The following is a 14,038-nucleotide window of genomic DNA, read 5'->3' as shown; positions in this document are numbered from 1 at the left end:
TTACCAAATAGATCCCTGAACAGTTTTTATCATGGTTGCCTTTGTTATAGAAAGTTTGAGAACTAATGTGAAGTACTACGGTAAGACTTTCTTTTCTTACAAGTAGAAAGAATTTGGGACTACTAGAGAGTTAATCCTCTTCCCCTAGACCTATACAGTCTCTATAGTTCATAGACCCAAGTTAAGATCAAAGGTTGCCCTTTTTACAACATGGCTTTGTCTTTTCTCCCTGGATTTGTCTCCTGTTTGTTCTTAGAATTTCAAATTTGTCTACAGATGCTTCTGTTACTTTATCATTTCTGCTGCACTGCTGACAGCTCCAGTCTTGGCTAAGGAACTCCTTGCCAGTTGACCATTGCCTACATCTACTGCTATCTCTGAAGACATCTAATTCCTTAATGTTTATGATTCTCTTGAAAGATCACCTGACTACACTGGTTTTTCCTTCCCACTATCAATGGGATTAATACCATGCATTGTAAACAAGATCTCTGCTTCACCTCTCAAGTTATTAGTCTCTCCATCTTTGTGTGTGTGTGTGTATGTGATTTTCTTTCTTTTTTTATTATAACTTTTTATTTACAGGATATATGAATGGGTAATTTTTCAGCATTGACAATGGCAACCTTTTGTTCCAACTTTTCCTCTCCTTCCTCCCATCCCTTCCCCCAGATGGCAGGTTGACCAATAAATGTTAAATATGTTAAAGCATAAGTTAAATACAATATATGTATATATGTCCATACAGTTATTTTGCTGTACAAAAAGAATCAGACTTTGAAATAGTGTACAATTAGCCTGTGAAGGAAATCAAAAATGCAGGTGGACAAAAATAGAGGGATTGGGAATTCTGTGTAGTGGTTCATAGTCATCTCGAGAGTTCTTTCACTGAGTGTGCTGGTTCAGTTCATTACTGCTCTATTGGAACTGATTTGGTTCATCTCATTGTTGAAAATGGCCACATCCATCAGAATTGATCATCATATAGCATTGTTGTTGAAGTATATAATGATCTCCTGGCCCTGCTCATTTCACTCAGCATCAGTTTCATCTAAGTCTCTCCAGGCCTTTCTGAAATCATCCTGCTGGTCATTTATTACAGAGCAATAATATTCCATAATATTCATATACCACAATTTATTCAGCCATTCTCTAATTAATGGGCATCCACGTAGTTTCCAGTTTCTGGATACTACAAAGAGGACTGCCACAAACATTCTTGAACATACAGGTCCCTTTCCCTTCTTTAAATCTCTTTGGGATATAAGCCCAGTAGTAACACTGCTGGATCATGCAGTATGTGCAGTTTGATACCTTTTTGAGCATAGTTCCAAATCATTCTCCAGAATAGCTGGATGTATTCACAATTCCACCAACAATGTATCAGTGTCCCAGTTTTCCCATATCTCCTCCAACATTCCTCATTATCTTTCCCTGTCATTCCAGCCAATCTGTGAGGTGTGTAGTGGATATCTCAGAGTTATGTTATTTTGCATTTCTCTGATTAATAATGACTTGGAGAATCTTTTCATATGGCTAGAAATAGTTTCAATTTCTTCATCTGAGAATTGTCTGTTCATATGCTTTGATCATTTATCAATTGGAGAATGGCTTCATTTCTTATAAATTAGAGTCAATTCTCTATATATTTTGGAAATGAGGCCTTTCTCAGAACCTTTGACTATAAAAATGTTTTGCCACTTCATTGCTTCCTTTCTAATCTTGTCTGCATTAGTTTTGTTTGTAAAAAAAATTTTCAATTTGATATAATCAAAATTTTCTATTTTGTGATCAATAATGATCTCTAGTTCCTCTTTGGTCATAAATTCCTTCCTCTTCCACAGGTCTGAGAAGCAAACTATCCTATGTTCTTCTAATTTATTTATAATCTCATTCTTTAGAACCCATTTTGACCTTATCTTGGTGTACAATATTAAGTGTGGGTCAATGTCTAGCTTTTGCCATATTAATTTCCAATTTTCCCAGCAATTTCCTTCTTATCCCAAAAGCTGGGGTCTTCGGGGTTGTCAAACACTAGATTATTAAGGTTATTGACTGTCTTTTCCTTTGAACCTAAGCTATTGCACTGATCAACTAGTCTATTTGTTAGCCAATATCAAATAGTTTGGGTAACTGCTGCTTTATAATATAATTTTAGATCTGGTACAGCTAGGCTACCTTCATTTGATTTTTTTTTCATTAATTCCCTTGAAATTCTTGACCTTTCATTTCTCCATATGAACTTTGTTGTTATTTTTATAGGTCATTAAAATAGTTTTTTTGGAGACTGATATAGCACTAAATAAATAGATTAGTTTAGGTAGTATGCTCATCTTTATTGTATTTGCTCACCCTATCCAAGTGCATTTAATATTTTTCCGATTGGTTAGATCTGACTTTATTTGTGTGGAAAGTGTTTTATAGTTTTGCTCATATAGTTTCTGATTTTCCCTTGGCAGATAGATTCCTAAATATTTTACACTATAGGTAGTTACTTTAAATGGAATTTCTCTTTATAACTCTATTGGATTTTGTTAGTGATATATAAGAATGCTGATGACTTATGTGGGTTTATTTTGTATCCTGCAACTTTGCTAAAGGTAGGGATTATTTCTAATAGCTTTTTAGTAGAATCTCTGGGGTTCTCTAAGTATACCATTATACCCTCAAAAATATACCGCTATCATCATATCAAGTGATAATTTTGTTTCCTCATTACCTACTCTAATTCCTTTAATCTCTTTTTCAACTCTTATTGCTAAAGTTGGCATTTCTAATACAATATTGAATAGTAATGGTGATAGTTGGCAACCTCTTTTCACTCCTGATCTTATTGGGAATGGTTCCAGTTTATTCCCATTACATTTGATGCTTACTGATTGATGGTTTTAAATAGATGCTACTGATTATTTTAAGGAAAAGTCCATTTATTGCTATACTCTCAAGTGTTTTTAATAGGAATGGATATTGAATTTTATTAAATGATTTTTCTGCATCTATTGAGATGATCATATATTTTTTTGTTAATTTGGTTATTAATATGGTCAATTATACTAATAGTTTTCCTAATATTGGACCAGCCCTGCATTCCTGGTATAAATCCTACTTGATCATGGTGTATTATCCTGAGGATGATTTTCTGAAGTCTTTTTGCTAATATCTTATTTAAGATTTTAACATCAATACTCATTAGGGATATTGGTCTATAATTATTTTTCTCTGTTTTCAACTTACCTGGTTTAGGTATCAGTGCCATGTCTATCTATGTCATAAAAGGAATTTGGGAGGACTCCTTCAATTCCCTATTTATTCAAATAGTTTATATAGCATTGGGGCTAATTGTTCTTTAAATGTTTGGTAGAATTCACATGTAAATCCATCTGGTCCTGGGGATTTTTTCTTAGGGAGTTGATTAATACCTTGTTCTATTTCTTTTTCTGAAATGGGACTATTTAAGCAATTTACTTTCTCCTCTGTTAATCTGTGAAGCCTATATTTTTAGAAGTAGTCATCCATTTCATTTAGGTTATCAAATTTATTGGAATAAAGTTGAGCAAAGTAACTCCTTATTATTGCTCTAATTTCCTCTTCATTGGTGGAGAGTTCTCCCTTTTCATTTTTAAGACTAACGATTTGATTTTCCTTTTTCCTTTTTCTAATCAGATTTGTGTATGTCATTTTCTAGCCAAATTCAAAGATTTACCCAATATATAAACTGGCTATGAATCAAATCATTCTCATTGTGGTATGAAGAAGAAATTTACATCTTATTAAGAAATTTACTTTGGCAAGGGAATGTCATATTTTGTTAAGAGAAGATTACGTTCAGGACAGGTATCTATCAGGAGGGAAAAACAGTATGGATCATACCTGGACATAATTACTATAGTTTATGTCCAGTTAAGAAATTGTAATCCTGCAAATTGCACCACAGTGCCTCAAGGCAGATTGACTTAATGATATGTTCTGTGTCAAGTGACTCACTCAATGAAAAAGCTGTACCATCTTTCTTTTTGACCATGAATGAATAAATAAAAAACAATAATGATTATTAGTAGTTGTATTGTAATTATATGAAAATCAAAGATTAAGAAAAAGCATTCAGGAAAAGGAGTACCTAGCGGGCACAGTGGATGGTATGCTGGTTCTAGAGTCAGGAAGATTCATCCAACTTCAGAAATTCAATAGCTGTTTGATCATGGGCAAGTTATTTAGCCTTCTTTACCTCAGTTTCCTCATCTATAAAATAAACTGAAGAAGGAAATGGCAAAAATACTGCAGTATCTTTGCTAAGAAAATCCTAAGAATTGAATAATACTTTAAAAAATAATGACTGAACAAAAAAAAAAAAAAAGAGGAGGAAGTTTGAGGAGGAAATTTTGGGGATTTGATATTTTGATATGCAAATAAGAAATAGCACTATACACTGGGTAAGAGAACCGGTCCTGCAGTTAGGAAGAATTAAATTCAAGTCCTGCTCTGACATATATGAACTTTGTGACCACAAGTCATTTGATACTTCAGTACCCAGGCAATTCTCTAAGACTATAAGTAATGGAGAAGCTGCAAATTTGTATTGACAGAGGGAAGTTCTTCACAAAGAGTTTGCTACATTGTTAAAATCACAGCTCTCGTCTGGTCCTTCTTCCACTCAAATCTCCCACCCAAAAGAAAATATCTAAGAAATGTGACCAGACTTGAGGAAGAAGATTAGATCTCAATAAATAAATCAGGGAGTCTTTTGCATACAATGGAGATGATGGAATCTCCAAAATCATCAAGATTATTACAGAGATTTAACAAAAAAGAAAGATCTCTTAGAAAAGAAAAATACTGAATCCTCATTGTAAAGAGATAATGGGGTAGATGATCACCTAGCTAAGAAACTGAAAATAAATAGTCAAACAGGGAAGGATTGACTCAAAAGAAAAAAGGTGCATGTTTGAAGAGGACAAAAGAATGCCCAAGAATAATGAGTGATCAGTTCTTCAAACATTATTACTAGCATTAGGAAAAGTAAAATAAAAATAAGGATTCTGAAATGAACGTTACAAGCAATTTTTTAAAATGACAATTCTGGATAGAGCAGTGTCACTACAGTTATGGGATAGAAAGCTTGATTTCATTGGAGACTGAGTAAGGAGTGGATAATAACAAAGTAGAAGCAGTTAAAGGACAGACAATTATAAATAGGAGTTTGGTGGTGAAAAGGGGAATGTCCTTATCTCTGCTGTTTTTACCTTTACCTGGAGCATAGCACAATTCCACTTCACTCTAATCCTTGGACTCATTCTTCTCTTGATCAAGGATGTTATGCTAAGATATTGCACTATAAGATACGGAGACCCTTGCTACTTACTCTGGCATTTTCCCAGATTATAAATAAGTTTTAGTATTCCCATTTCCCAACAATCTGAATCCTTCTATATATGTTGCTTTGTCTAAATGTAAACTTTTTGAAAGCAGAAAACCGTCTCAAATTTCTATTTTATTTCCAATACTGAGTACATAATATGTGCTTAATAAAATCTATTACATTATACTACACATAGGATGATAGTTGGAGAGACTAGAAGAATCAAGTGCAATTTTTTTTAATATAGAGTATACTTAAGCAAGATTTTAGGCAGCATGGGATATATATACATATATATATATATTATACACACATATAAACATATGTACATATGTGTGTATTGGTTGAAAGTTAAAAAGAAAAAAAAGGTGAATTAAGCTCAATAGGCAAACATGCTGAACAAGGTAGGAGAGAGTAATAAAATTCATAGGTTAAAATGCTATCCTTTTCAAAGTAAAACAAAAAGCCACTTTTTTCTCAGAATGAGGAATAATGTAGGGGTGCATGAGTGAATAAGAATGAGTTTTAGAAATCAACTAAAAAGGAATAGAAAATCCGTAATGAATGGCATAATTATGTCAATGAAATAGCATATAAATCTGGTGGGGGAGAAGAGTATGAGTGATATCTTACGACTTGAGAAGATAATGCTTCAGGCAACCTCTTAGAAATATGAGTTATTCAATGAAAAAAATAAAGCATTTTCCCATACAGCAGTGAAAATCCAGCTGACATTAGATGTCATTTATTTGTAGTAAATTGGCATGGCTCCATTAGTTACTCAAATGAGATCTAGCAGTTCAGGAGTGAGTTCAGAAAAGGTAATCATGGAGATAATTAAGAGTTGGGAACTTCCAAGACATGTAGGACAGCAGGACCCAGTGCAAGTTAGTCAAAGACAAATTATAGAGTATAGTTGATGACATATACTGCTCTACTGTGTAAGGTTGAAAAAAAATTGAAAGTAATTTGATAATCAAGGAGGATGAGGAATGAGAGAGGTACTAAAAGGTTGTGATGAAGACAAAAAATTGGTTTTAAGAAGATTGAGGCATATAGAATCATGGAAGGTCAAAGATGGAAACTTCACAAGTCAAACAAAATCATGGAGTTAGCACAATTATGGGTGATGATAGCAAGATCTTAGGTATAATTATCTCTTTGGGCATTTGGAAGTGGTAAGCTCTTGATCTTGGAAGATGAGAAAATTAACTGAAAGGACAGTTTTTTAGTTTTCCTAGATCATTCTGTGAGGTGCCTTAGAGGAATGGATTATTTTATTGTTTTGGTAGTAGGCGTCCTTACACTTAGCATCTCAAGTTCTAGAGGACATAGTAGACTTTCAAAACTTGTCTTCCCAAATCCCTCTACCTTATTTTTCCAGAATTTTAGTCTGGGATTATTATAATTATTATGATAATTATTTATCATGATGATAACATTTACTATTATTTCTATGACACATAAAGGTTTACAAAACACCTTTTGTATTTATTCCTTACAACAATCTTTTAAAGAAAGTCTTATTATTATCTCCATTTTATATTTGACAAAATTGAGGCTCAAAAAGATTGAGATTTGGGTAGAATTTATACAATTAGTATGTAGCTAAAGTGGGATTTGAAATCATCTCTTCTTAAGTCTAAGGTTAGTCACTAAACTACTCAAAAGCTTATATTTCTCACTACTAGCTGGAAGAAAGGTGGCCTAATTCTGTCAATGAAACTGCCAAGGTTGTAGTTGGTTTTGAAATTTTTTTCCCAATCAAGATATGGAAGAAGAATTTAAAGGAGACTTTAGGGATTCTTCAGCTTCCAGTGGGTATATTGTATTCAAGAAACCTATGGCCTCCTCACCCACTAGATGAGGTATGAATGTCCTTGTTGATGAAAGGGACTCCTTTCTGGATGGCCATGATGGCGCTATGAATATAATCTTTCTTTTGAAAATCTGAAATAGGGATAGTGGATAGTAGTATGCCAGCCTCCATAAAGGAAACATTCAGTTTCCCTGTGGCAGCAGATTATGCCTCTCATGAGTGATACCACAAAAAAAGCATCAAAATGGTGACCTTCCTTACCAAAAAGAAAATCAAAGCTATCTTTGACACACTTGCCATAAGTCTCTAACTCTCAATTTAGTCTCCAAGATAAGTAAGATACAAAGTGCAATTATACATGCTTAAGTTCTTTAACAATAACTGTTCCATGACCTTTATATACTATTTACAGAAATCTCTGTGATGGAAAGTGTCAATTCTCTAAAAGTTTATGGTTTACTGTTTCTATTCAAAGTTGTTTATCATAATTCATATCACTGAGGATGGGATGAAAAGGTTTTTGAATATATGAAGTCTTTTGCCTTTTGAGTGACTTTCCCTTCCCCAAAGCTCAAAGTGATAGTGTCACTTCTTCTACAACAACTTAGCAAATTCCCCTGCTCCATGTTAGTGCTGATCTTTCACCTTCTAACTTTTTATATTTTGTTTATATATCTTTGCAATTATTAGTAATATTTTGTTTTGAGTCTCTCTCTCTCTCTACATATATACACACACACATATATTCTAACCCCCTACTAAACTATAGGTCAAATACCTTATCTAAAATCCAAGTTTCCCTAAGTATCTAGCCCTGATAAAGGGTTCTATATATATAGAAGGTGAATATGTTTGTTTAATTTATTAAATTAAAAAGTTGTTTCTGATGGATCTTTCACTAGGAAAAAAATACTTTTTTTCAACCATGCATTGCTATTCTTCTCTTGATTTTCCTTTTCTGGATCTGTGCCTGCAACTTCTTTTAATCTATTTGTTCTTTTTAGTGAGCTGCCAACACTTGTGGCATTTCCGTGTGTCTCAGGTGTTTATGGAGATAATTGTTTAGTCAATCTGGCTCTGGTCCCAACTTTCCTATCTTTCTTCCATGTGCAAATAGTTCCTTCTTGGACTTAAAGTATTATGATTGAGTAACATTTCTATTTCATGGAAATACTTCATCTTTCATATTCAGATTTTCTAAGCCTATTGAAATTGACTGACCTAGTTCTTAAGGAATTAAGCTAGTAAGTAGTTTCCTAGTTTGCATGGGCAAAAGTAAAGTATAATAACATTCAAAAACTGAAGAAAAATCTGTGGGCTTTGTTCTCTATTCCTGCCACTGTGTTTTAACATAATTACAGATGTTTTCAATTTAATTTACCTAGTTTTTCAAACTATTGTCCAGTTGGTTTGGAAATCTCCAAAAAGTATGTGTCTGAGGCACTTTGGTGGCATTTTAAGCACTTCATGTCTTCATGGATTGATGATGAATAGAATTTTAAAAATGATATGACCTATTCAGGGTAAATATCTATGTTGCAGCAAAGCAAAAGCATCTCAAAAATCTGTGAATTACTATATGAATTAGCAGTGTTATATCAGCATGGAAATTGTAATTTACATTTCTATGCAAATTTCAGTTTTTCTGCTACTATGAGTTAAATTGTATCCTATTATTTTATGATCCTATCAAATAATATTTTAGGGTCCAAATTTTTTGTTAAAAATATTAAACTCACATTGTTAAATTTTTAAACAAAATTTAGTAAGAATGTTTCATGATACTTATATATTTCTCTATCTATCTATCTACCTTGCTACCTACCTACCTACATACCTATTTATCTTATAGAGTCCTAAGACACAGGAGAGGATAACAACCATCCTCCAGGATGTCATTAATATTTTGCTTTCTTTATTTCCAGATTTGTATCACATTAACCATACTAGTCAGTTTCTCTTTCTATTGTCCATCAAGTTGTCATCATTTGATGATATTCCTTTCTTATATTGAGTTATACTATGTTCACAAATTACAAATATGTTGGTCTCTTAAGTTTTAAAAAAGAAAATGAAATTAAGCTAACATGATTTGCTATGACTAAACTCATGTTATCTCTTAATTATTGTTTTCCTTTTTAAATACTCACATGTGATATATTTAAGAATTTCACTAGAAATATAAGTCAAACTCATTGACTGATGCTATCTTTATTTTGGGATAAGAAAGATATTTGCTCATTTGTTCAATGACACCTCTGTTCTCTGTATTTCTTCAGAAACCACCAATACCATTTAAACTCTAACTCTATGATTCTATAAGCAAGGTGATTTTTTTTCTTTTTCCCACCATATCTTGGGATGTAGTACACTTGGATTAGTGACATGAAACTTACTGTTAATAGTATGACTACTTAATGGGTATGGCTTTGGACACTGGAAGACTTGACTCTGCACCCTGTCTTTGCTATTTACTAACTATTGTGATACAGGGCAATTTTATTTTAGTTTGGTGAGCTCTAAAATGGAAGTAGTAACATGATCTACATTACAGATTGCGGAGAAAATCAATTAATGATGTAGATAAAATGCTTTGCAAATTTTGAAGCACTATGAAAATGTCAGCTGTTTTTACTATGTCTTTACATATCTTGGGTTTTAATTCACCATTAATCATTTTCATTCTAACCTTCCCAATCTGAAGATTGTTCCCTTCACAGGGGAAACAGAAAAATGGAAAATTTTATTAGTTCTAGCTTCTCTCTGTTATTCATAATCATCTTTCCACTTTTGAGCAATAGCCCTTTCTCTACTTTAATCTTCCTTTTATCTCAATTAGTATTTTTGGTGCTTTTATTGTCTTTACAATTTATCATTAGGCTTAGTTAATGCTGAGTTTTAGCATTCTTGACACTATTTTCTAAAAGACTATCATTCCTTATGTCGTTGCCTTCCCATAGTGCCAACTCATATTTTAAAAATTCAATTAGAATAAGATAATGGATGACTTCTACCTATTTTTCTTTATATTTCTCCATCTTCTTTTTCTCACCTGAAACATTTATCTTTGTGTCATTGAAATGTCATCCTTGAGGATCTCTTGGGTCAACTTCTTAACCTTTTAGATTAGAATATTCTGCTTTTAACTCTGCTTTTCCAAAATCTTAGATACACACTGGGGTGTATATCACATTTTGCCTTCTTTACCTTTCAGAGATTCCAAGATGGAGTTGTAGTGACTAGTTTCTTTCCTTGTTCCTCTAATTTTCAACTTAGCAACTAGTTACTCTATTGTATTGAATCAAATCAGGTTCCTTTCATCCTTTATCTCCCCTCTTGGGGAAAATTATAAAAGGGCAAGTCAAACATGTATTAGTTAAACTGCTTTTAGCAAAGATAGAGCACTTGAAGATGCCCGGTTAGTTGAAATCCCTAAATCACTACTATTACATACTTTGGTATGAAGTTAATATTCTGTTAATATTCTGTTTCTTGAACATATCATTAAATTCCCCCTTCTAGTTGAATAGTCTCTATTAAATTTCAACCACAAAATCTCTTGTTTCTTCTTTCATTAATTTTTGTCTAAATATTCTCATTTAATATTTCTTATTTTGGTTAGATTTCTGTTTGTGTGTGTGTGTGTCTGTGTGTGTGTGTGTGAGAGAGAGAGAGAGAAAGGGAGAGAGAGAGAGAGAGAGAGAGACAGACAGACAGACAGACAGACAGACAGACAGACATATAGATTTGGTTAGGTGGCTCAATGGAAAGAGTGCTGAACCTGGTTTCATATTCAAATTTGGATTCAGATACTTACTAGCTTGTGTGATCCTGCAAGTCATTTAACTTACATTTGCCTTAATCTTCTAAAGAAGGAAATTACAAACCATTCCATTATCTTTGCCAAGAAAACTCTATGGACAATATGGTTCATAGGTTCATGAGGAGTCAAACATGACTGAATAACAACTTCTCTACCACACCTTGCAAGAAGTTAGCCTCATTCTTAGCATGAGTCACATCTCATCAAGTCCCATTAATCTTCATAAGGCCAAATTTATTTTCTTACATTAAGATCTTAAGGTTGTTTTTTTTTTTTTACCCATGCTCTGCACAATTTTAGTAAAATATATAAGGAATTTATCCCTGACCTTTTTCTTTTATACTATTTCCTGAATATTATTGTCTCCATCACTAGAAGTATTCAGAGTATGGTTATGCTAAAATGCTATATAAGGGGAGTTCTGCACTGGACAGTTATTAGAACTAGAAATTTTCTTAAGTACTTGCAGCACAAACAGCTCAGGAAATAACCTCTCTAGATTGATGAAAATTTATTCATCAATATTTTATAGGTAAAATCAAAGGGCATTGAGTAAAATGCTGCTGTTGTTGTTTATTTTTGAAGTTCTTGAGCATGGCATTTTCCCCCAGTGTTAAGAATGAAAATCTGTCAACATATGAATGTATATATAAATGCAACACAAAAAAAGTATAAATGCCTTTTTGTGTGGCTTTTATTAAGATGGGTGGGCTTACAATTAGTTTTCTTTGCAATAATTACTATGTAAAATGGATTAGAGAAGAAAAAGGGAAATAGATCTGTTGGTTAATTTCTAGACACAGAATGGAATGAATGGAACATTACAGAAGAGAGTAACTACTCAAATAGGCATCTTTCAGAAGCAAATGAGATTTTCTATAGCTCAATAGCACTGCTATTGAGAGGATTAGAAGGAACTTAACATTCTGCTCTTTTCACTGATTTTTTTCCCTACTTTCTTCACAACATAAAGAAGAATATGACCCCTTATGCCTTTAAGATTTTCTAGTACACTTGGCATTAATGAAAATAAATAAAGATGTTTTTCTTGGTTTGACATATGAAATAAATGCATGTAATGGATATTTTTTCCTGCTTTGAAATGAAATATATATATATATATATATGTGTGTGTGTGTATGTGTGTATACATACATTTATATGACGTCCATATGTCTCAGTCTATGCAAATATATACAAGTTGTTTTCATATGATAATCACCCCAATATAACTTTAATATTTTGACAGATAACAAAGATTATGATGCATACTTATCATATACCAAAGTGGATCCTGATCAGTGGAATCAAGAAACTGGGGAAGAAGAAAGATTTGCCCTTGAAATTCTGCCTGATATGCTGGAAAAACATTATGGGTACAAATTGTTCATTCCAGACAGAGATTTGATTCCTACTGGAAGTAAGTTAATTGTTTTAAATTCTTTATATATTGGAAGCAGGGCTATATTTATATATGGGCATATTTACCTAAAGATTTATTGTTTGATATGATAATATTTTATTCATTCTAAAATATTCTTCTATAATATTTAATAAATAGTATAAAGAAATGCTCCAAATAAAATTATAAAAATAACAATAATTCTGAAGAACCATATCCATAACTCTACAGAATACATATTATAACCTAAGCATTAAATAAATCAAATAGATTTATGCTTTTTTGCAATATTTTATGCAAATTAGATCATCAGTTCAAATGAATTTGTTTTCTGGTCCAATTTCTGTTCTATAATAGTTATTATTTATTGCATTCTTCCTAAAGTAAACAGCTCCACTCCTGATTTAAAAAAAAAAGAGAGAGAGGACAGAGATCTGTCTTGCAGAAAGAATTTGTATTTTCCCTACCTTTCTGGGCCAAGTGTTAGTCATACTAATTCTGAGAGACCATTGTTCTATTTTGTAGCGTACATTGAAGATGTGGCAAGATGCGTGGATCAAAGCAAGCGACTGATTATAGTTATGACTCCTAATTATGTGGTAAGAAGAGGCTGGAGTATCTTTGAACTGGAGACCCGACTTCGGAACATGCTAGTTACAGGAGAAATTAAAGTGATATTAATTGAATGTAGTGAACTTCGAGGAATCATGAACTACCAGGAGGTGGAAGCTCTAAAGCACACCATTAAACTCCTGACGGTTATTAAATGGCATGGACCAAAATGCAACAAGTTGAATTCTAAATTCTGGAAACGTTTACAGTATGAAATGCCTTTTAAGAGGATAGAGCCCATTTCCCATGAGCAGGTATTAGATGTCAGTGAGCAAGGGCCCTTCGGGGAGCTGCAGACTGTCTCAGCAATTTCCATGGCTGCCGCCACCTCCACTGCACTTGCCACTGCCCATCCAGATCTGCGCTCCACGTTTCACAATACGTACCATTCACAAATGCGTCAGAAACACTATTATCGAAGCTATGAATACGATGTACCTCCTACCGGCACCCTGCCTCTTACCTCAATAGGTAACCAGCATACCTACTGTAACATCCCTATGACACTTATCAACGGACAGCGGCCGCAGACAAAATCCAACAGGGAGCAGAACCCAGACGAGGCCCACACAAACAGTGCAATACTGCCGCTCTTACCACGCGAGACCAGTATATCCAGTGTGATTTGGTGACAGAAAAGGAAGGGGCGACTTTGTCCCTTGGAATAGGAGCTGAGTCTGCAGTCCAGTGCCTGGAACTACATCCTCGACTGCTGCTGTTAAAACATGCATTACAATCTATAAAAATACGAGGAAAAACAGGGTCTTGTACATATGTTTTTTGCAATTTATTTGTAGCATCAGTGTCTTCCTGTTTTACCATGTCTCTTGCCATTACATTTTTTGACTTTGTTTTATATGTCATTGGAATTTGTATATTTACATTTTTTAATGAAGAGACTGATGTATAGATAGGAAACCCTTTTTGCTTCATTAGTATAATTTTAGAATGGGTTTGATTTCTTTCTGTTTGCGTTGTTTTTTTTTTTAACATTTCTTTGGAGTGCTTGGACAAAGCTATTTGATG

General features: G+C 33.3%; 1 protein-coding gene across 4 annotated transcripts in view; it reads left to right on the top strand.

Moving 5' to 3' along the window:
* Window positions 1-13,772, top strand: part of IL1RAPL1 (interleukin 1 receptor accessory protein like 1) — a 1,478,533-nt gene extending 1,464,761 nt beyond the window's left edge. For all 4 annotated transcript variants that reach the window (XM_074300886.1, XM_074300887.1, XM_074300889.1 and 1 more), the window contains 2 exons: window positions 12,248-12,418; window positions 12,926-13,772. In XM_074300886.1, coding sequence (XP_074156987.1) covers window positions 12,248-12,418; window positions 12,926-13,644 — 890 coding nt within the window. In that variant the 3' untranslated portion in view covers window positions 13,645-13,772. The remainder of the gene's footprint in view (window positions 1-12,247; window positions 12,419-12,925) is intronic.
* Window positions 13,773-14,038: the final 266 nt, after the last annotated feature.

This window comes from Sminthopsis crassicaudata, chromosome 3 (genome assembly GCF_048593235.1).
Source record: "Sminthopsis crassicaudata isolate SCR6 chromosome 3, ASM4859323v1, whole genome shotgun sequence".
Taxonomy (NCBI): Eukaryota; Metazoa; Chordata; class Mammalia; order Dasyuromorphia; family Dasyuridae; genus Sminthopsis; species Sminthopsis crassicaudata.
This window is presented reverse-complemented; position numbering and strand designations above follow the sequence as displayed.